Here is a 20,658-nt window from a genome sequence, read left to right on the forward strand (position 1 = left end):
GATTTGACTAAATGACTTTCAGTGCAAAGATATTGCCTGTTTATAATCCTGGGCTTTCCAGTCTGGATGTATTCTGTACAGCAATGAATCCCAACAGACTCTCCAGTGACAAGGCATTTTATTATGGCATTAGAGAGATCGGGAAAAACACCCAGCTTTATACCATAGTGAAGGATCTGTACACCCAGCTTTATACCATAGTGAAGGATCTGTACACCCAGCTTTATACCATAGTGAAGGATCTGTACACCCAGCTTTATACCATAGTGAAGGATCTGAACACCAGCTTTATACCATAGTGAAGGATCTGAACACCAGCTTTATACCATAGTGAAGATCTGAAACACCCAGCTTTATACCATCTGAAGGATCTGAACACCCAGCTTTATTACCATAGTGAAGGATCTGAACACCCATCTTTATACCATAGTGAAGGATCTGAACACCAGCTTTATACCATAGTGAAGGATCTGAACACCCACTTTATACCATAGTAAGGATCTGAACTCCCAGCTTATATCCATAGGAAGGATCTGAACATCCAGCTATATACATAGTGAAGGATCTGAACACCCAGCTTTATACCATAGTGAAGGATCTGAACAACCAGCTTCATACCATAGGAAGATCTGAACACCCAGCTTCATACCATAGTGAAGGATCTGAACACCCAGCTTTATAACCATAGTGAAGGATCTTGAACACCCAGCTTTATACCATACTGAAGGATCTGAACCACCCGCTTTATACCATACGTGAAGATGTGAACTCCCAGCTTTATACCATAGTGAAGGATCTGAACACCCAGCTTTATACCATAGTGAAGGATCTGAACAACCAGCTTCATACCATAGTGAAGGATCAATAACATTACCAGAGGGGGTTTATGTTGCCGCTCTAAGCTAAAGTAGCTTCAGTCATATAGGATATCTGACATCCACACTGCACCACTGATATACTAACAGTAGAACAGGTATTCATCATGTAGGCTTTGATGTGCAGGGAAACCCCCTCCCCCAATAAGGGATTCCCACTATCGTAAGAATAGTTATAAAACCACACCAACACGTCTAAAACTAATGAAATAAAAACTCATACAGTACAATGAAAATCCTAAACCATTTTTCACTGTGCCTGTGAAACATGCTGTGAGGAGATCTTCTCCCATGTTGGCTGCCATTGGCCCCAGCTGGATGGGTGTGGGCAAGAAAAAGGCCCCTGGCTTTCCCTCTCTGCCMCCTTTGCCCTCAGCCCCTCCCCTCRTCATACCCCTCCACAGAGAATCCCACTCAGGATGGCTATCCAGCAGTTGACTTGGCAACTGCACCTCGCCCCTCTACACTGAGGGCATGGGATGATTGCTCACCATGCCTGGCAAAGACAGACCTGCGTGTGTGGTGGTGGTGTGCAGTCGCTCTGGGGGACAGGCTGATCACACCATGCACCCAGACCTCTCCGTCTTGCTCTTATATAAGTGTCTGTGTGTAACCAGCGTATCATCAGTAAGGTACAGAACAGGCAACACCTCAAGGGGATAGCATGGCTTGTCATGTGCTGAGACAGATTATAAATGGACAGAGTAGAAAYAGCCAATGTTAAATGACTGGGCTATACTGAGGTGCACTGGGTTTGAAGTATCAAGCATGAAGCCTACTTAGCAGCGGGCCCATTTCTCTCCTGGTAAATTGGCTCCTATTTTAGCATTCCCCCTCCGTCGTTGCCTCTCTCTGAGCACCTGAAATCAATTAGACTAACAAAAACAACACTTCACGCCGTGCTGAACCCACCACCATCAGCAGACTGAGACACTAACGTACMAACATGGAAAAGGCCAATGGGAAAGAGAGAGGGAGATCTTAGTACAGTACAAACCTTGTCTAATTCACCGTTAAGGTCTTACAAAAATACTTTTCCTCAAATACTATGACTTATGACTCAGTGGCTTTTGGTATATATTTKGGGGATTTGATGAAATCTTAGCAGCTGGGAACTAGGGATACAAGTTGTCAAGCCATTATTTAAAAAAAACATAATTTTGTAATTACAGTTTTACTTCCTCAATTAGCGTTGAATGAAAATGTATATTTTATGAGCAACTTAATGTGTTGAGATAAAGAGTGTTGCCAAGTGTTTAATGTACCCATAAATTCATAGAAAGAGCCCATTGAGGAACATGACACAGCATGAATAATAAAAGATAAGACTATAATTTTCCTGAAGCGGTTTCTGACCCTATTCCAGGCCTGGGCTAAGAGTAATACATCCCTTAGACATATGGAGGTCTCCCAAAAGGGAATTAGAAATACAAACTATCTCAAGGAGGATTCACCAAGGTCAAACTAATGGCAAGCAAACAGAACAGACCTTCAAGATCATTTCAATTTGTCAGGAGAAAAATTGTGACAAAAAACTCCATTGTAAAGAGTTCTGTTGAGTGGTAGCCTATTGTAGGGCTCAGGGACAGCTGTGCACAGTTTGAGCTTCAGATGTAGGATCTTAATTTGACCAATAGTGTCTTGGCAAAATAATCCTGAAGCAACAGGATTTGAACGTTTAGTCCATAATGTTGCTTGATCGTTGCTTTGGCTATTAGCCGGACAAAAGTAGGCTACATGAAAAGTCCAATACTGTTAATATAACCAGACGTTAGTATGCGTTTTCAGTGAATTTTTGTAAATCACAAAGCTCATCTGCATTTCCTGCGGCGTAGGAAGATTCTCAGCAACAAAGGAGTGATCAAATTAAGATCCTACATCTGTACTTTGTTCCTTAAGTGGAAGCTTTTATTCTGTGGCAGTGGCATGTATTCATGGACGCCAAGGGAAGCCAGGCTTCCCCAAACATTTTACAAAAAATGTCATTTTAAAACATAAAATAATTCCTCTTTCATCTCTGTGTTTCATAATTTTCCTTCAATTCACAACAGGCTGAGAATGTATCTCACTGGAGAAAGCATCCGAGGGATGACCCTCTGTCTCTTTTCTTGTAGACCATCTATCTGATACTGTCTCGTCAAAACGAGTAGGACATTGTTTCTGCCCTTAGCATTGAATTGAAAGTATACAAAATTTGCCAATCAGCATTGAGCTAAACTGAGCGAGCTCAACTGTGAATGGTCGTGGCGAAAAAAATAAAMGTGTAAAGGGAAACCAGCTTGGATTTGGTGTCTCTCCTATCAAATCTGTAACGGCTTTCGTCTGTAGAAGGAGAGGAGGACCAATGCGCAGCGTGGTACGTATCCATATTTATTAGAATAATTTTCAATTATGAACAAAAACAATAAACATACGAAAACCAACGAAGCTACAGTCCCGAACTAGTGAACACAGACAAACCAGGAACACACGAACAGGAACAATCACCCACAAAACACACTACAAAACAGGCTACCTAAATATGGTTCCCAATCAGAGACAATGACTAACACCTGCATCTGATTGAGAACCATATCAGGCCAAACAAGAAACCCCACATAGAAACAGAAAACATAGACTGCCCACCCCAACTCACGCCCTGACCATACTAAAACAAAGAAAAACCAAAAGAACTATGGTCAGAACGTGACAAAATCGCTTTGAGAGCATACATCATTAACAGAAACAACTTGAATTGTTGCATCTCGTTGTGTTATTCTCCAGTGTCTAGCTGGCTTGCTAAAATTAGCCCTTTCCTAAATTAGCCATGGATGGAGATAGGGATTTGGAATTGTGGTTTTACTTAATTCTCCATTCTGACCAATGACTATAACGGCGATTCTGATCCAGCCATTAATTCATACATTGTTGTGCCCCTGGCCTGAGAGGATGGAAGTTCAATATAAACAGATGCGAGATGTAGAAGGTAACTAGCTAACGTTGCCCATGAATGGACGTTAGGCTAGCGAGAAAACATTTTAGCCAGGTAGCCTGGGACAACAAAAAATAAAAGTGGGTACTTTATGACAGAGTGATAGACCGTTTCATCAACATGAAAGTAAGAAGAATGGCATTGGCATTTCTCTACAAGTTGGGTGAGTCAACATGTTTTTCTACTTGCATGAACGCGCAGACAGAAATCAGAACCATGGACAGCCACATCATATTTAGCTTACGTTGATTGGACTAAATTGTTTTTGGTATCTTTTAGTTGTCACTGTATTAGATTAAGCAGAGGTGATTTGATGAAGTTGAAATGGTGCTGGAATAGTGGAGGCAGCTCCAGTTTTCTTTGTGACTTGCGATAAGTCTCCGTGGTTCTAAATCAATAGTTGTTCAGTAGTCTGGAAATGTCAGAAATATTAACTTGCTTAACCATGCTGTAGGTCATGTCTGTTACATGGGATATGCACTGGGGGGGGAGGTCTTGGCTTCCCTAATGATTTTACCCAAGCACCGCTACTGTTCTGTGGAGACCAAATTGATGCGAGGAAACTCACRGACAGTCTGCATATGAACAACCATTATGAGAAATGAAAACAAGCTAACAATTCAAATGGATGCTATTTGAATGAACTCAGTCTGTTGGACTCTTGGGAAATACTGTATTCAGATTAGACATTAMCATGTTGACATTCTTAGCATATCTGGAACTGCTGCAGTTGGGACACTGTTAGAATGACTAATGGGACCGACATACAGATGTAGGATCTTAATTTGACCTAGCAAAATATTCCTGAAGCAAAAATATTTTCATGCTTAGTCCATAATGTTGGTTGATCGGTGGTTAGGCTATTAGCTGGCCGACAGTAGGCTACATGAAAAGTGCAATACTGTTAATATTACCGTGTGTTAGTGTGGGTTTTCAGTGATTTATTGTAAATCAAAGCACATCCGCAGGAAAATTCTCAGCAACAAGAGTGATCAAATTAAGATCCTACTGCGCAAACTGTGACGTCAATGAGAAGACAGACAATTACACTGAACAAAAATATGAAAKATTTTACTGAGTTACAGTTCATATAAGGAAATCAGTCAATTKAAATAAATGAATTAGGTCCTAATCTATGGATTTCACAAGATTGGGAATACAGATATGCATCTGTTTGGTCAAAGATACTTTAAAATAAAGATATGGGCGTGGATCAGAAAACCAGTCAGTATCTGGTGTGATCACCATTGGCCTCATACAGCGCAACATAGCGTTGATCAGGCTGTYGATTGTGGCCTGTGGAATGTTGTCCCACTCCTCTTCAATGGCTGTGTGAAGTTGCTGGATATTGTCGGGAACTGCTACACACTGTCGTACACAACAATCCAAGGGCATCCCAAACATGTTTAATGGGTGACATGTCTGGTGAGTATGTAGGCCATGGAAGAACTAGGACATGTTCAGCTTCCAGTAATTGTGTACAGATCCTTGCGACATGGGACTGTGCATTATCATGTTGAAACATGAGGTGATGGCGTCGGATGAACGGAATGACAATGGGCCTCAGGATCTCGTCACGGTATCTCTGTWCATTCAAATTGCCATTGATAAAATGCAATTGTGTTAGTTGTCCATTGGTTATGCCTGCCCATACCATAACCCCACCGACACTATGGGGCACTCTGTTCACAACGTTGACGTCAACAAACCGCTTGCCCACACAACTCCATACACGCTGTTTGCCATCTGCCCGGTACAGTTGAAACCGGGATTCATCTGTGAAGAGCACACTTCTCCAGCCTGCCAGTGGCCATCGAAGGTGAGCATTTTCCCACTGAGGTCAGTTACGACGCCGAGCTGCAGTCAGGTCAAGTGGTGAGGATGACGAGCACACAGAGGAGCTTCTCTTAGACAGTTTCTGACAGCTTGTGCAGAAATTCTTTGGTTGTGCAAACCCACAGTTCCATCAGCTGTCCGGGTGGCTGGTCTCAGACCATCCCGCAGGTGAAGAAGCCCGGTGTGGAAGTCCTGGGCTGGTGTGGTTACACATGGTCTGTGGTTGTGATGCCGGTTGGAAGTACTGCCAAATTCTCTAAAACGACGTTGGAGGCAGCTTATTTTAGAGAAATTAACATTAAAATATCTGGCAACAGCTTTGGAGAACATTCCTGCAGTCAAGCATGCCAATTCAACACTCCCGCAAAACTTGAGACATTTGTGGCRTTGTGTTGTGTGGCAAAACTGCATATTTTAGAATGGCCTTTTATCATAAGGTACACCTGTGTAATGATCATGCTGTTTAATCAGATTCTTGATATGCCAAACCTGTCAAGTGGATGGATTATCTTTGCAAAGGAGAAATGCTCACTAACAGGGATGTAAACAAATGTGTGGACACAATTTGAGAGAAAAGCTTTTGTGCGTATGGAACATTTCGGGGATCTTTTATTTCAGCTCATAAAACATTGGACTAACACTTTACATGTTGTGTTTATATTGTTGTTCAGTATACATTCATTATGCATTATGAGTCTAAATCTTCAAGATTTCTTTCATAATGCTTATGACAGCAATGTATATTTAAAACAAATGATTGCGGGCAAMGCAATCAGAAGCATAATGAAAATGAGGAATTATTGATGTGCTCATTACTCATATGCATGCAAGGCGCTCCAATGAAGTCCATTTTCCTTGGGATGAGCATGTTTCTATTGTTTCTTGTCCAGAATTTGATTGATTTATTAATGAGTGTATTTATTGTTTGGTGAGATGCAGTAAACCAATTGTATTGTTGCGGGCTTGGAATGTTCAGCTGTACCTGCCACGGTTGGCTTGGCCCATCTCTCTGTGAGCTGAACTGATTCAATTATAGTTTGGCTGTATGGTCCGTTATCTGCTCCTACTAATTTGAGGGAATAAATACATTTGAGTGACTCAACTAACGTCCAATGGATTGGATTCCTTTAAGATAGAATCATATTTAACTAAGACATACCCAATGACCAGAGTGACCCATTTATTATGCAAAAGGTCCAAGAATCACAGGATGAAAGGGGTGTGTGATTCCAGACCTTCAAGATTTGCTCCATTAGTCATTCATTATAATGCTGGTTTAATTGTGCTAGATGTGGCGCTGAACAACCCCATTGCTCCCTAACAGTGTCAACGAAACAAGTCGAGTAACAGCCAGCCAGCCTGTTATATGTGAAGTGAGACCTACAAGAACAGCAAGGAAAAAAACACAGTGCAAACGCTCTAGGGGGGCAGGAGGACAAGACAGCGACTCACAGCCAATCTTATTTCAAGTGTGGCTGGGAGAAATGTGGTCAGCGCCACAGCAAGGCTCTCTGGGAGCTGCAGCTCAGCTGGCCCTGTAGCAGCCGCAGGCACAGGAACACACCATCAACACAGTCCAGTGGATATACACTACCCCGGCAGGGAGAAAGGACAGGCCCCAAGACTGCTGCTCCGCTATGCTCTGTCTCCCCAGATACCCTGCCTGCAGACCTGGTGATGTGTTTGTGTGTGTCAGCAGTATGGCTGTGTGTGTATGTGTGTCAGGAGTGTGGCTGTGTGTGTATGTGTGTCAGGTGTGTGTGTGTGTGTGTGTGCCCGCCCCTTGGGGGTCTCTGAGTCAAACAGTGGCTCTTATTTTAKTTTTTTTCTTGTTTCTCAGTGGGAGTTGTTTCATTGAGCTGTATCTTATGGACTAAGGGAATCAATATCATTATGCTACAGTACAGAGCTAGTGATGTAGATAGAGTTCAGATGCTGGAGGGGCCTCTTAATCACACACAGGGCTTTAAATGTCATTATTTAGTGCAAAGTATATAGGCTCCTTATGGGAAGGGACCAGACCGGAAATCAGATTAGTAATGATGTTAACAGCAAATTGTTGGAATACACAAACTTCAAAAAAAGTTTTTAAATCGTTTCGATTGTGAGTAATTTCATTTTGTAAATCATCAAAGACGATTTACTTAATCCCTTATGGAAATATAAAGCAATTTCACATAAATGTTCAATGAAAACTGAGAACTGACTGTGAAAAGAGCCTCAACAATGGAAGGATACAGCAGTGTAAAGTACTTAAGTAAAAATTCTTTAAAGTACTGCTTAAGTCGTTTTTTGGGGTATCTGTACTTTACTATTTATATTTTTGACTACTTTTACTTCACTACATTCCTTATGACAATATTGTACTATTTACTCCATACATTTTCCTTGACACCCAAAAGTACTTGTTACATTTTGAATACTTAGCAGGACAGGAAAATAGTCATCCTAAACAGAGAACATGCCTGGTCATCCCCTGCCTCTGATCTGGCGGACTCACAAAACACACATGCTTYATTTGTAAATTATGTCTGAGTGTTGGAGTGTGCCCCTTGCTTTCCGTAAGTAAAAAAAAAAWAAAAAAAAAATGGTGCCATCTGGTTTGCTTAATAAAGGGAATTTGAAATTATTTATACTTTTGCTTTTGATACTTAAGCACATTTTAAACCAAATACTTTTAGACTTTTATTCAAGTAGAATTTTACTGGGTGACTTTTACTTTTACTTGAGTCATTTTCTATTAAGGTATCTTTACTTTTACTCAAGTATTACAGTTGGGTACTATTTCCACCACTGGAAGGATATAACACATATAGCTAAACAGAAAACAAKGAGGTATTTCTTCCCTGCAGAGGTCAAATACCTGTCTGCTCACRTGGGCTTGGTCCTTTGCTCTTTGTCTCTCTCATCCTGCACCATCCGTCGCCCTGGGAGACGAGGTAGTCTAGGTAAACGCTCACCTCCCTCCCCTCCAATTCCACAGTGCCTGGTTCAACAGGTTCACGTTACACATCATGAGCGCCAGGTAGCCTAGCCGTTAAGAACGTTGGGCAAGTAACCGAAAGGTTGCTGGTTCCAATCCCTGAGCCGACTAGGTGAAATATCTGTCTGTGCCTTTGAGCAAGACAGTTAACCCTAATTGCTCCTGTAAGTCGCTCTGGATAAGAGCATCTGCTCAAACAAAACATCACAATAATGAATACTACGGCTACACCAAATTCTCCCTTAGATCATTTTGGTTATATTCAAATTAGATGCACTACAATCATTATTTTTATTGAATACTTTAATACAAATGTGTCTTACCACTGCAATATCCCTTAATGTGAAAATCTGGAATACTTATAAATCTCAAAGCCCTTTTCTAAACATTTTATTTCTAATATTGTTGAGTCATCTTACGTCGTATAACCTTGTCAGTGTGATACATCTGTCTTTGCAAGTGATGATCCATATAAACAGTTATATAAGCAACCAAATGCAAAGTAGCCTATTCAACCACATCGGAATCCAGCAGAGTGAGGCTTTGAGGTGTGCTGCACAGTAACAGAACTGTTCTCAGAAAACAGAAGCAGATGGTCAGTCCTGACCTGAATGCTAAAGGCAGCCCCCAGTGCCTGGCCACTGATTGCCAATTCATATCTCTCACTATGGATTTGGGAATCGCTCCATCAATGTGTTTTTTTGGATGAGTAACTACTGCGTATTGGATCAACAAGCATATTTGGAAGAAGAGGCCATAGTCTGTCAAATGTCCTGGGCTACCGCTCATGCTCACAAAAATTTGCCAAGTAAGATTTGATCTGCTTTCTAAAGAGGCAAAGGGCTTTATAACAATGTTTAGGGCTTTAGAACTATGTTTAGGGCTTTAGAACTATGTTAAGGACTTTAGAACTATGTTTTGGGCTTTAGAACTATGTTTTGGGCTTTANATGTTTAGGGCTTTAGAACTATGTTTAGGGCTTTAGAACTATGTTAAGGACTTTAGAACTATGTTTTGGGCTTTAGAACTATGTTTTGGGCTTTAGAACTATGTTTTGGGCTTTAGAACTATGTTTTGGGCTTTAGAACTATGTTTAGGGCTTTAGAACTATGTTTAGGGCTTTAGAACTATGTTTTGGGCTTTAGAACTATGTTTAGGGCTTTAGAACTATGTTTAGGGCTTTAGAACTATGTCGCTTGTTAGGCCAATAGGATAACTTTGATTCCTACTGTTCATCTGAACACACCCAGACCTGAGCACAAATACAACTACTGTTATATTAGTATGTACACCGTAGGCTATTTCATTTAAACTTGTAAGGAATACAACTCTGCTTTTGGGTATCAAATGTAGAATATTTCTATTAACTTGGCAGAAGAGAGTCTATTAGCCTTTTACATTCAGTCACAGACGAGGCTTTCCTTTATGTCTTCCTTGAAAGGACAGCCCTCTTGTTTACTCTGCCTCTTAAGACGGTGCCCACCTGTCTTCTCTGGTGTGTGTGTGTGTGTGTGTGTGTGTGTGTGTGTGTGTGTGTGTGTGTGTGTGTGTGTGTGTGTGTGTGTGTGGACCCTGCCTCTTTCTGAACATGATGCCCTGGGACTTAATTACTCTACACGCACACAGACCCATTCTCCGCAGTAATAGGGTCCTAATTGGGGGAGTCAAAACACTAATACCACCATGGGTACAGGGACCTCAGCTGGTTGTCAAGGGTGATGTCACCCAGGCCCAGATTCACAAAACCTTCTTAAGAAGAAATGTCTTCTTAACTGAGCTTTTTTCCTTAACTATAGACTAAAGAAGAACGTTAAACATTAGTTGCCATTTCTCAAAAAGGTTATTGGAAATGTTCTTGCGCTATTTCTTATGTTTCTCCTACAGCAAAAAGTTAAGAGATTCTTGAAAATAAAGCTTTTGTAAATGTTCTTAATTCCAAGATAGCTTGTCTTAAACTCAGGGCTGTGAGAGAATAAGCTCATGAAAGCAATTGAACATGTTTAATTCACTCACAAACTTCATCTGAAAGTTTAAGTATTGATTATTTTAAACCCAAGAATATGTTTTAGAACAGTAATCTSTACGAAATATGCTAACATGATTGCCATTGCTAGCTAGATAGCTAAATCAGTTGCCTAGCAACAAACATCTTAAGAAGACTTGTAAAGAAGATATTTGAGAAGTTAGTAAGAAAAGCATCGCAGTGTTGCGGCGTCACTACATCCTGGGGTCCGATCCTAGGCTGTGTCACAACCGGCTGTCACAACCAGGAATCCCATAGGAAGRCACACAATTGGCCCAGCGTCGTCCGGGTTAGGGAAGGGTTTGGCCAGGGGGGCTTTACTTGGCTCATTGCACTATAGCGACTCTTTGTGGTGGGGCGGGCGCCAGCAGGCTGACTTCGGTCATCAGTTGAACGGTGTTTCCTTCGATACATTGGTGCAGCTGGCTTCCGGGTTAAGCGGGCAGGTGTTAAGAAGCGTGGTTAGCGGGTCATGTTTCGGGGGACGCTTGACTCAACCTTGGCCTCGTTGGGGAGTTGCAGCAATGAGACAAGATCGTAAATGGATATCACGAAATTGGGGAGAAAAAGGGGGTAAAATCACAACAACAAAAAAGTTWACTTTTTTGCATAATCAGTGTTTTGTGAATCTGGCCCAGGTCAGTATGAGGGATTTCTGCTTTCCTTTCTCCATCTCACAAAATAAGGGGTTTTGACAACCCCCACTGTGGCCAGGGTCAGCGCCTGAGTTTGTTTTCTCCCCACCAACTGTTTACTTTGAGTGTGAACCAGGAACCCCAATTTGGCCCAAGGCTCCAAATAGGTTTTTGTCCATCCTGGTTCTTTTTTAGGGACATGACAGGACCTTCTCGCCGGGCATGGCTCCTGCTGTGCCGAGCTGCTATTTTAGTTCACAGAAGCTGAGGGGCTGGGGCTGAGGAGGGGCTGCACTGAWTAGAATGTTCCTCTGGGATGTGAAGAGGAAAGAGGGAGCAGTTKGGGCTGGTTGGCCTCCRCTTGCGTGAGCAGGGWSCCGAGGAGGTCAGCTGGAAAAGTGCGGGGCTCAACTCACATCTCCTAGGGAAGAGTGGAGGCCTACTGTATGTAGGGCCATGCCCCAAGTGGAGCTAAAATAGGACCTGCCCTTGGATTTTACACCCCAATCAGTCTCATGGGTTTAGCTAGATGACCTGCAGTCTCAGAAGAAACTGCAGACTTGCAAATTCTTCATTTGAAATAGTACAAAGACAATTCATCCATGCCAACAATAATGTATTTTTCTTGAATGGTTGTAGATCATTCAATTGTTGTGATGGTATAACATATMATTTCTAATTTACTGTACTCACATACTTTGCTTTTTGTTTGCCCTTTGTTTTTGCAGACAGAGGTCAAAGTGGTTCAACACATTTGTTCTGGAGCAGATGTGAATTTGTGGATAATTGCATGATCATTAATGAGACTCAGGTGGCTTTGGCTTGCAGTATGGAATGAGCTCGCCATCTCCTGAAAGAACTGTGAACTGCAGCAGAATAGCTGATAATACGTATCGATAAATTGAGAATAAAGTGCATCAGGAAGTTCGTCGGTTATCCACCACTGATAATATTTCACACTAAATATGTAGGTTATAGATTTTCGATTAAATAAATAAGAGTTCACAGTATGATAGTAAATTAAGAGGACGTAAGTTGTCGCAAATGTGTCCAACATAACGACCGTCTGACGTGCTTTACGGTTGTCGAAAATACAAACACGTGTGTGCTGCCTGCGTATCAACTGTACGGAGAATACATCTGCGTCTATGTATGTTAACTTGCTTTTATTTTTTACAATACCATACATACGAGTAAATTGAGTACACCGAATACTAGTTATTGAAGTACAAAAACATCGAATGGTATAGGCCGATCGATTGTTTTAAAACAATCCGTTTTCTTTAGCAATGTAGCTATTAGCCACGTTAGCTAAAAGCTAGCTAAGTACTCCAGCTAGCTAACTTGACTGTTTATGTGGAGTCTTGCAAGGACAGTAGAATCATGGACAGTTTAACGGCAATTCATCATGATTAATTATACAAGAACCTCTATTTATGATTGAGGGTTATTTGGGCTAGACGCATGTCTTTGCTGGCTAGCTAACGTCGCATGATGGGAGTTGATGGCATGAGTGTTGTTTACAYGAGCCAAGAACTCAATCGTATGTATTATTTTATTTACCCTTTATTTAACCAGGTAGGCCAGTTGAGAACAAGTTCTCATTTAMAACTGCGACCTGGCCAAGATAAAGCAAAGCAGTGCGACACAAACAACACAGAATTACACATGGGATAAACAAACGTACAGTCAATACACAATAGAAAAGTCTATATACAGTGTGTGCAAATGAAATGGCAATACATAGGCCATAGTGGCGAAATAATTACAATTTAGAAATTAAACACTGGAGTGATATGTGCAGAAGATGAATGTGCAAGTAGAGATGCTGGGGTGCAAAGGAGAAGAAAAAAATATGGGGATGAGGTAGTTGGGTGGGCTATTTACAGGTGCAATGTATGGCTAGGCTCTGCAGGGACCGTCACTGAACTAGAGTTAAAGCAAGTCGAGATGTGTTTCCATTATGTAACCTTGTCTTTCAGAAAACCTTAAAATGGCCAAAAGTCTGCGAAGCAAATGGAAGCGGAAGATGCGCGCTGTGAAGAGAGCGAAGAACGCCCCGAAGGAACTGGCTCGGCTGAAGCTAGCCTTGGCCCACGGTGGCACAGGAGAGATCTCCATGAATGACATTCAGGACATAGCGACAGTGGTGCCAGCTGGCAAGATAAAGGAGAAGAAAGTGGATGTAGACATGGAGGGAGAGGAAGTCGATGGTGAGAACTCACACATAGATCAAGCATTTTGTATCGTTTCCAATGTCTGAGTTGACACCTTTTGTTTTTTGCTTTTCAGATGGAAAGATGGACATGGACAGCAAGCGCAGTAAGACGACCCAATTGAACGAGCACGGACAGTACCCAACATGGATGAGCCAACGACAGGCCAAGAAACTGAAAGGCAAACGCATGACAAAGAAATCGGGAGGAAAGGCCAACAAAAAAAAGAAGGGCATTGCCTGGTAGCCTGGAGAAAACCAAAGGACTTCTGACTTAGAACCTGTGACACACATGAGCCTTGAATATCATGTATAGGAGATTGAATACATGATCTTTGTGGACTTTAGTTGCCTTGTGTTCAAGTTAAATGGTGATATGAGACAAATGATCTATATTGTGCAACACATTGTCTGTAAGCCCATTTAATGTATGAAAGGAAACAACAGAGTTGTATTTTTGGGCACAATGGTATAGTACTGCATTGACATACTTCACTTGAATGAAAGCCATGTTTTCTTATTGCTGTGGTATACAGAAGAGAAKATGGTAKATTCTTTACATTTTACCCCAATAATGCCTGTTGGTAGCTCCATTCCTGTTTGATTTGCTCTTCCTGTAGMCTAGTCCATCATTACAAAGACATTCATTATACATGTAACAAACTGTCCATATAATCTTCTGGTTGTCATGTTGGAGTAAATAAATGTGTTTCTGTACATYAAGACATTTTATTGATTACATGCAGTTGATTCTAGAAATAACCTTTTTAACCTGGTGTTTCAGATATTATGCTTTGCTTACATATGTAATTACAACATGTAATTCAAGTTGAGAATTCCATCAATAGCCAAAATACAATTCTCTGTAGTTAATTGTTTTTAAACATAACATTCCATAGCTAAATGACTTACATAATCCTTTGAAATGCAAGTGTATGAGAATATCACTGGAACATTTAGCAATCAGCTTTTATAAGGGGAAGGCCTGCATCCCACCCTGAGCAATATGAAGCACAATGACTATCCATTATATCTCATGACTACTGACCGTAGTCATGTAAGTCGCTCTGGATAAGAGCGTCTGCTAAATGACTTAAATGTAAATGTAAATGACCGGATATAAATCAATTGATTAGAAAACACATGGGGAGAATCTCAATTGTATACTCCTTGTGTCCTCCTCACCTAAAAACCCATTGGATGAGAAAGCTAGAGGTCCCTTCTCCTCCAATGGGTATCGAGAAAGGGAAGATAGAGGAGTATGCAATTGAGATTCTCCCATGGTACAATCAAACTATACCTGTGCAATAGGATCAATATGCTGATGTTCCCCCTGTGAAAAGACCCACAGGTCCTATGGGCTCAGGTATATGTCTGTGTTGGAGACTATAGGCACGCTCACTACATCATTTTCACGAATGTAGCAGGGAAAAGTCCAATGCGTCCGTGACAGTGTCCCTTCCACCAGCCTTCGTCCACCATCTCTATGTTGGTGATGACATCATCCGGGTTGAAGGAGATCTCATCATCTGCCTCTTCATGTGTGAGAATAACATTATTTTAGGATTTTGTCACCGAAAGGGTTTATAGACTTCTGTGTTGAGCAATGTTTAGCATTGATTTCTGTATTGATCCACAATGGAAGTAACAACATCACAGTATGACCAAGAAATAGATGAGAATTGTGACATGATATCACAACGCAGTCATTGATACAGTAGGCTACCTACCTCCTTGGTAGTCATAAATGGCCACTGCTGTCTGACCGCATGTCAGGTCCTCATAGTCATTATCCACAGCTGTAGAGGGAACACATGGAAGGGTCGGTCTTTGATATGACACAGTCGGTCTTTGATATGACACAGTAATGGGTTACCCAACCCCTCTACCCCACTGGGTGTGGCACACTGACCTGGATCAGGTTCTGGGAAAGGTATTGATGAGATATCCTCATACTCTCCCTCAWCCTCCTGCTCTGGTTCTGATGGGGTCTGCTCCTGAGGTGGCTCCGCCTCCAGCAGGTCAATTGACCGTGGGGGCAGGCACGGGGGCTGGTCATAGTCTGGCTCCTCCTCTTCCTCCTGAGACCACAGAAAATGAGAAGGTGTGAATTTCACCAATTCATTTTATAACGTTGTGGTGAAGAAGAAATTACAGTTTTTTAGGTCATCAGTGAGTAGCATTGAATTAAATCAGAGCCATCTACCACTGGCTCAGGTTCATCTCTTGGTATCTGAGGCACTGCCCTGGCAGTGGGCAGCTGTGGTGGTTGGGGCTTCCTGTTGGTCTCTTCAACAGGTGGAGGTCTCTGCTCTTCAACAGGTGGAGGTCTCTGCTCTTCAACAGGTGGAGGTCTCTGCTCTTCAACAGGTGGAGGCTGATGCTGCTCTGCTTCCTCCTCCCTGCTGTTCTGTTCCTACAAGAGATACATACCACTGTGTCAGTGTGCATGTTTATTGGAGTAACATTTTTATTGCAGTACCTGTTGTCTGCGTCGTGCCTCCTCCTGCTCTCTCTTCTCTCTAGCCTGTCTCCTGGCTCTCTCCTCCTCTGCTCGCTTTCTGTTCTCCTCGTCTGATGACCGAGCCAAGTTCTCAAAGCGAGCCTTCAGGTTGCCTGCCCCTGCACTTGCTGCACAGACAGACAGGAAAAGCAAAAAACATATTTTCCTCTTTGAACTTGTGAACTAAATGTTTATGAGGAACTATAAAGCGCATACTTACATGCCTCCATTGGTAGTGTCTTCTCATAGGCAGAGGTAGGGGATTCCATGTCTGTGAAGGCCACTGCACTCTATAGAGCGAATGGGGATTGGGGAACCATAATTCCAATCAATGGGTAAAATTACAGGTCAATGAAAAATGCATCAAGAATTACTGTCATCCTGAGTCTTCAGGGTCAAGAAAGACTCACTTTATCCATGCGGTCTGTCTGGACTCCATAGCGTCCCCCAAAGCCCTTGGCATAGTCTGAACGTGGAGATCAAAGGTCAGTTTAATGTGGACATGGTCCTTGASTTTTACAAACACAACTGTGATTACAACTGTAAGTAACTGACCTTTCTGTGACTCATGCTTCTCTGTCTCTCCCTTGTAGTCGTAACCTAAAGCAGCCTTGTCCACTTTCTCCTTCTCCACCCCAAACTTCCCTCCAAAACCCTTTGAATAGTCTGGTGAGGGAGATTGTGGGATATGTTTAAAATATGAACTAGAGATCTAATAACTGACAATGAAACGTTTCTACTTAAAAACAACAGCACACGGTACAGTTCCCCACTAACCTTTCTGAGACTGGTGCTTCTCGGTCTCTCCCTTATAGTCGTAACCTAAAGCAGCCTTGTCCACTTTCTCCTTCTCCACCCCAAACTTCCCTCCAAAACCCTTTGAATAGTCTGAAAAACAGGGTCAGAGGTATGCCAGGAGTAGCTGGGTAGGATAACAACACGCAGTCGACTTACTTGGAAATCAGAAAGTATGTGTATTAGACGTCCTTAAGGCTGTACCTTTCTGAGATGTATGCTGCTCCACCTCTCCCTTGTATTCAAAACCCATGGCAGACTACAGGAAGAGAGAAGGAATGTTCATTACCAGGACGATCCCTCCTCCTGTTCATCAAATCCTGTGATTACTTTGTCAGTAAGAGTATAGTTTCCTCACCTTATCCACACGGTCTTTCTGCACTCCAAATTTCCCCCCGAATCCTCTCTTTGCATCGGTCTGGGATGAGTGCTGCTCCACCTGCGCCACGTAGCCATGCCCCACTGCCCCCTGGGTAATTACACACACATAATACATCAACACCGGAAACGATCTTTGATAAACTGTTGAAGTCCATAAAAGTTGCAATAAGTCAGCACACACAACTGTACTGTCTGACAGCATATGTTTTGGGGTGAGCAGCACTGCATTAGAGGAAGCCTTGTGCTTGATGCGTTATTTGGAATTGACTGAAGACCTTATGAGCGAAATACACTATATATACAAAAGTATGTGGACACCTCTTCAAATTTGTGGATTCGGCTATTTCAGCCACAACCGTTGCTGCAAGGTGTATAAAATCAAGCACACAACCATGCAATCTCCATAGACAAACATTGGCAGTAGAATGGCCTTACTGAAGAGCTCAGTGACTTTCAATGTGGCACCGTCATAGGATGCCACCTTTCCAACAAGCTTGTCCGTTAAATTTCTGCCCTGCTAGAGCTGCCCCGGTCAACTGTAAGTGCTGTTAAAAAGAGTGTGGAAACTTCTAGGAGCAACAACATCTCTGCTGCAAAGTGGTAGGCCACAACAGCTCACAGAATGGGACAGCAGAGTTCCAAACTGCTTCTGGAAGCAACATCAGCACAAGAACTGTTCATCCGGAGCTTCATGAAATGGGTTTCCATGGCCGAGCAGCAGCACACAAGCCTAAGATCTTGTGGTGTAAAGCTCGCCGCCTTTGGACTCTGGAGCAGTGGAAACGCGTTCTCTGGAGTGATGAATCACGCTTCACCATCTGGCAGTCTGACGGACAAATCTGGGTTTGATGATGCCAGGAGAACGCTGCATAGTGCCAACTGTAAAGTTTGGTGGAAGAGGAATAATGGTCTGGGGCTGTTTTTAATGGTTCGGGCTAGGCCCCTTAGTTCCAGTGAAGGGAAATCTTAACACTACAGCATATGACATTCTAGACGATTCTGTGAACTTGACTGGCCTGCACAGAGCCCTGACCTCAACCCCATCGAACACCTTTGGGATGAATTGGAACACCGACTGCGAGCCAGGCCTAATCACCCAACATCAGTGCCCAACCTCACTAATGCTGTTTTGGCTGAATGGAAGCAAGTCCCTGCAGCAATTTTTTATTTTACCTTTATTTAACTAGGCAAGTCAGTTAAGAACAAATTCTTATTTTCAATGACGGCCTAGGAACAGTGGGTTAACTGCCTTGTTCAGGGGCAGAACGGCAGATTTTTACCTTGTCAGCTCGGGGATTCGATCTGGCATCCTTTCCATTACTAGTGCAAGGCTCTAGCCCCTAGACTACCCTGCAGCCCCATGATTGTTCCAAGATCTAGTGGAAAGCATTCCCAGAAGAGTGGAGGCTGTTATAGCAGCAAAGGGGGGACCAACCCCATTTTAATGCCCATGATTTTTTGGAATGAGATGTTCGACTTTTGGTCATGTAGTGTATGAACATCACATGATGACATGTTATAACCTAACCTTGTCCATGCGGTCTTTCTCCACTCCAAACTTCCCTCCGTAACCGTAAGAGGCCTTGGGAGCCTCCGCTCGCTCCTTCTGCTTCCCCACCTCATGCTCCTGGGACACCTTCTGTCTCAGCTCTGATACACTGGGAAGATGCAGGGATCACACACACACGCATGGAAATACACACATGCACAACATACACACACACCAGAACTTTGTTGCATAAATCTATTTCCATTTTACATTATCTGCTGACCCCGGGACTACATAGTTACACTAGTCTGTGGCTAACCCTTAGATTTACTCAGTCACCAACCCATATTTGGTAAGTTTCACTGCTTGACAGCCTACACACTGTTCTCACTTCCTTTTCCTGTTTCTACAGAGCTAAAGCAGCAATACACAGCTGAGCTAACCATCCCCCATAGACCATCCCCCATAGCTCTCCAACAGCATAATACACCAATCATACTGTGATCGGTCTTTGTGTAACTTCTGGTCTGGCCATCTCAGGCTGACCACCCACCCCCAGTTACTGTTGAATGTTTACCTGATGTGTTCTTTTCGACCAGACCCCTCAATGGTCTTGGCCCCCCATCTCTGTTCCTGTTCTGACACATCATTCTGAAACACAGAACCCAAGTCCTTCTCATCACCTAACTGTAGTCTGAAGAGCAAGGTGTCGTTGAAAACAGGACTGAGGCGGTTACGCACCAAGCATAAACAAAACATTAATTCCACTGGGAGAAAATATTGATTAGAGAGTGCCTTAGTAAATACACTAGCTCCATAAGGAACCTCGGCTTCCTCTATCCCAGTAGCTAACCTCAAAGTCAGGGTCGGTTTCCCAGTCGTCCACCTCTGCAACCTTTAAGCTCACGTTGTGTCCCACCACTGACTTCCACATCTAGGAAGAGAAACAAAACAGAAGATTTGTACTGTAAGTCTAAGTATAGTGTATGTGTAAACACAAGAGGGACCACAGCTTGCTGGTCCCTGGTGTAAAAACAAGTTGAGAAACACTGCTTTAGTGAACACTGAATGTACCTTGTGAACAATCACCTGTACCTGCAAATACAAATAAGCTTCAAGGCATTCAACATTTCCCCTTTGTCAGTGGAAAAACTGGCAGCTGAATACAAGTATAGTCTCATTCTGCTGAGGTCACAAAAGAGGAAGTTGAGTTATTTATACAGCACTGAGCTGCAGTGCTCTCATCAGAAAATAACACACTATCATCATTAATGAATAGTTTAACAAAACACAAAGTAACCTGATGGAAGTGGGGGTTATCTTACAGCTGGGGACAGCTGTCCAGACTGATGTCAATTTGTCAATTTAATGTAGGGAAGCTACCTGATTGTACCACACAAACTGCAGTCAGTTACACATTCAAAGTCTGGTATCTGCGCATATATCTAAAGGTTGTACATTTGAGGGACATGCTTTTGCCATTTTGATTTAGTTAAAAGGTTAAAAAAAACGGTGATAAAAGGAACCATCTGGCTTATATTAAGTCACCTGTTTAATGCGTGCATTGTCTGAAAGTGCACTTACCCAATATACTAGTAAAACTAAACATAAGTTGGCTATAATTTACACAGTAACTATTTATATCTTCTAAGTAGGCTAGACCTTCCTTTGATTCAACTTTGAAACAATATAACATAACGTTAGCCAATGATGAGATCATTACAGAACTAATCGGCAACTTCCTGAAAGACACGTTTAGAAATTCTAATATCAGTGATAAATACTTAATTCAAACAAAGAAACATTATTTCATGGTAATTATACGTACCTTTGCGTTGCCAGACAACTTTCCTTGATGTAATAATGTCACAAATGTATATTTTCACAAGTCTCACCCAGAACGAGGATAGAGTCACGCAAACTGTTGATATAGGAAATAATGCGCGTGGCCG

The 20,658-nt window shown here is 42.3% G+C and overlaps 2 protein-coding genes across 2 annotated transcripts; one reads left to right on the plus strand and one right to left on the minus strand.

Moving 5' to 3' along the window:
* Nucleotides 1–12,383: 12,383 nt before the first annotated feature.
* On the plus strand, nucleotides 12,384–14,261 carry LOC112070799 (protein LLP homolog). Its single transcript, XM_024138247.2, has 3 exons — nucleotides 12,384–12,473; nucleotides 13,306–13,536; nucleotides 13,616–14,261. Exons 2-3 carry the CDS (start codon nucleotides 13,317–13,319, stop codon nucleotides 13,783–13,785), a joined length of 390 nt encoding a protein of 129 aa, XP_023994015.1. The 5' UTR covers nucleotides 12,384–12,473; nucleotides 13,306–13,316; the 3' UTR covers nucleotides 13,786–14,261.
* Nucleotides 14,262–14,649: 388 nt separating this feature from the next.
* Nucleotides 14,650–20,653, minus strand: LOC112070798 (hematopoietic lineage cell-specific protein). The gene is made up of 15 exons (XM_024138246.2): nucleotides 20,535–20,653; nucleotides 19,560–19,640; nucleotides 19,284–19,357; nucleotides 18,746–18,875; nucleotides 17,195–17,305; nucleotides 17,041–17,095; nucleotides 16,819–16,929; nucleotides 16,597–16,707; nucleotides 16,452–16,507; nucleotides 16,262–16,331; nucleotides 16,021–16,169; nucleotides 15,745–15,954; nucleotides 15,451–15,619; nucleotides 15,269–15,337; nucleotides 14,650–15,073 (listed from the first exon to the last, which is right to left on the minus strand). Exons 2-15 carry the CDS (start codon nucleotides 19,638–19,640, stop codon nucleotides 14,940–14,942), a joined length of 1,530 nt encoding a protein of 509 aa, XP_023994014.1. The 5' UTR covers nucleotides 20,535–20,653; the 3' UTR covers nucleotides 14,650–14,939.
* Between the last annotated feature and the right edge of the window lie 5 nt (nucleotides 20,654–20,658).

Source organism: Salvelinus sp. IW2-2015, unplaced genomic scaffold (genome assembly GCF_002910315.2).
Source record: "Salvelinus sp. IW2-2015 unplaced genomic scaffold, ASM291031v2 Un_scaffold1428, whole genome shotgun sequence".
Classification (NCBI taxonomy): Eukaryota; Metazoa; Chordata; class Actinopteri; order Salmoniformes; family Salmonidae; genus Salvelinus; species Salvelinus sp. IW2-2015.

Coding starts and splice junctions, on each gene's coding strand:
- LOC112070799 (XM_024138247.2), top strand. CDS start 13,317: ATGGCCAAAAGTCTGCGAAGCAAATGGAAGCGGAAGATGCGCGCTGTG. Junction 13,537..13,615: donor GGAGGGAGAGGAAGTCGATG/GTGAGAACTCAC, acceptor TTTGCTTTTCAG/ATGGAAAGATGGACATGGAC.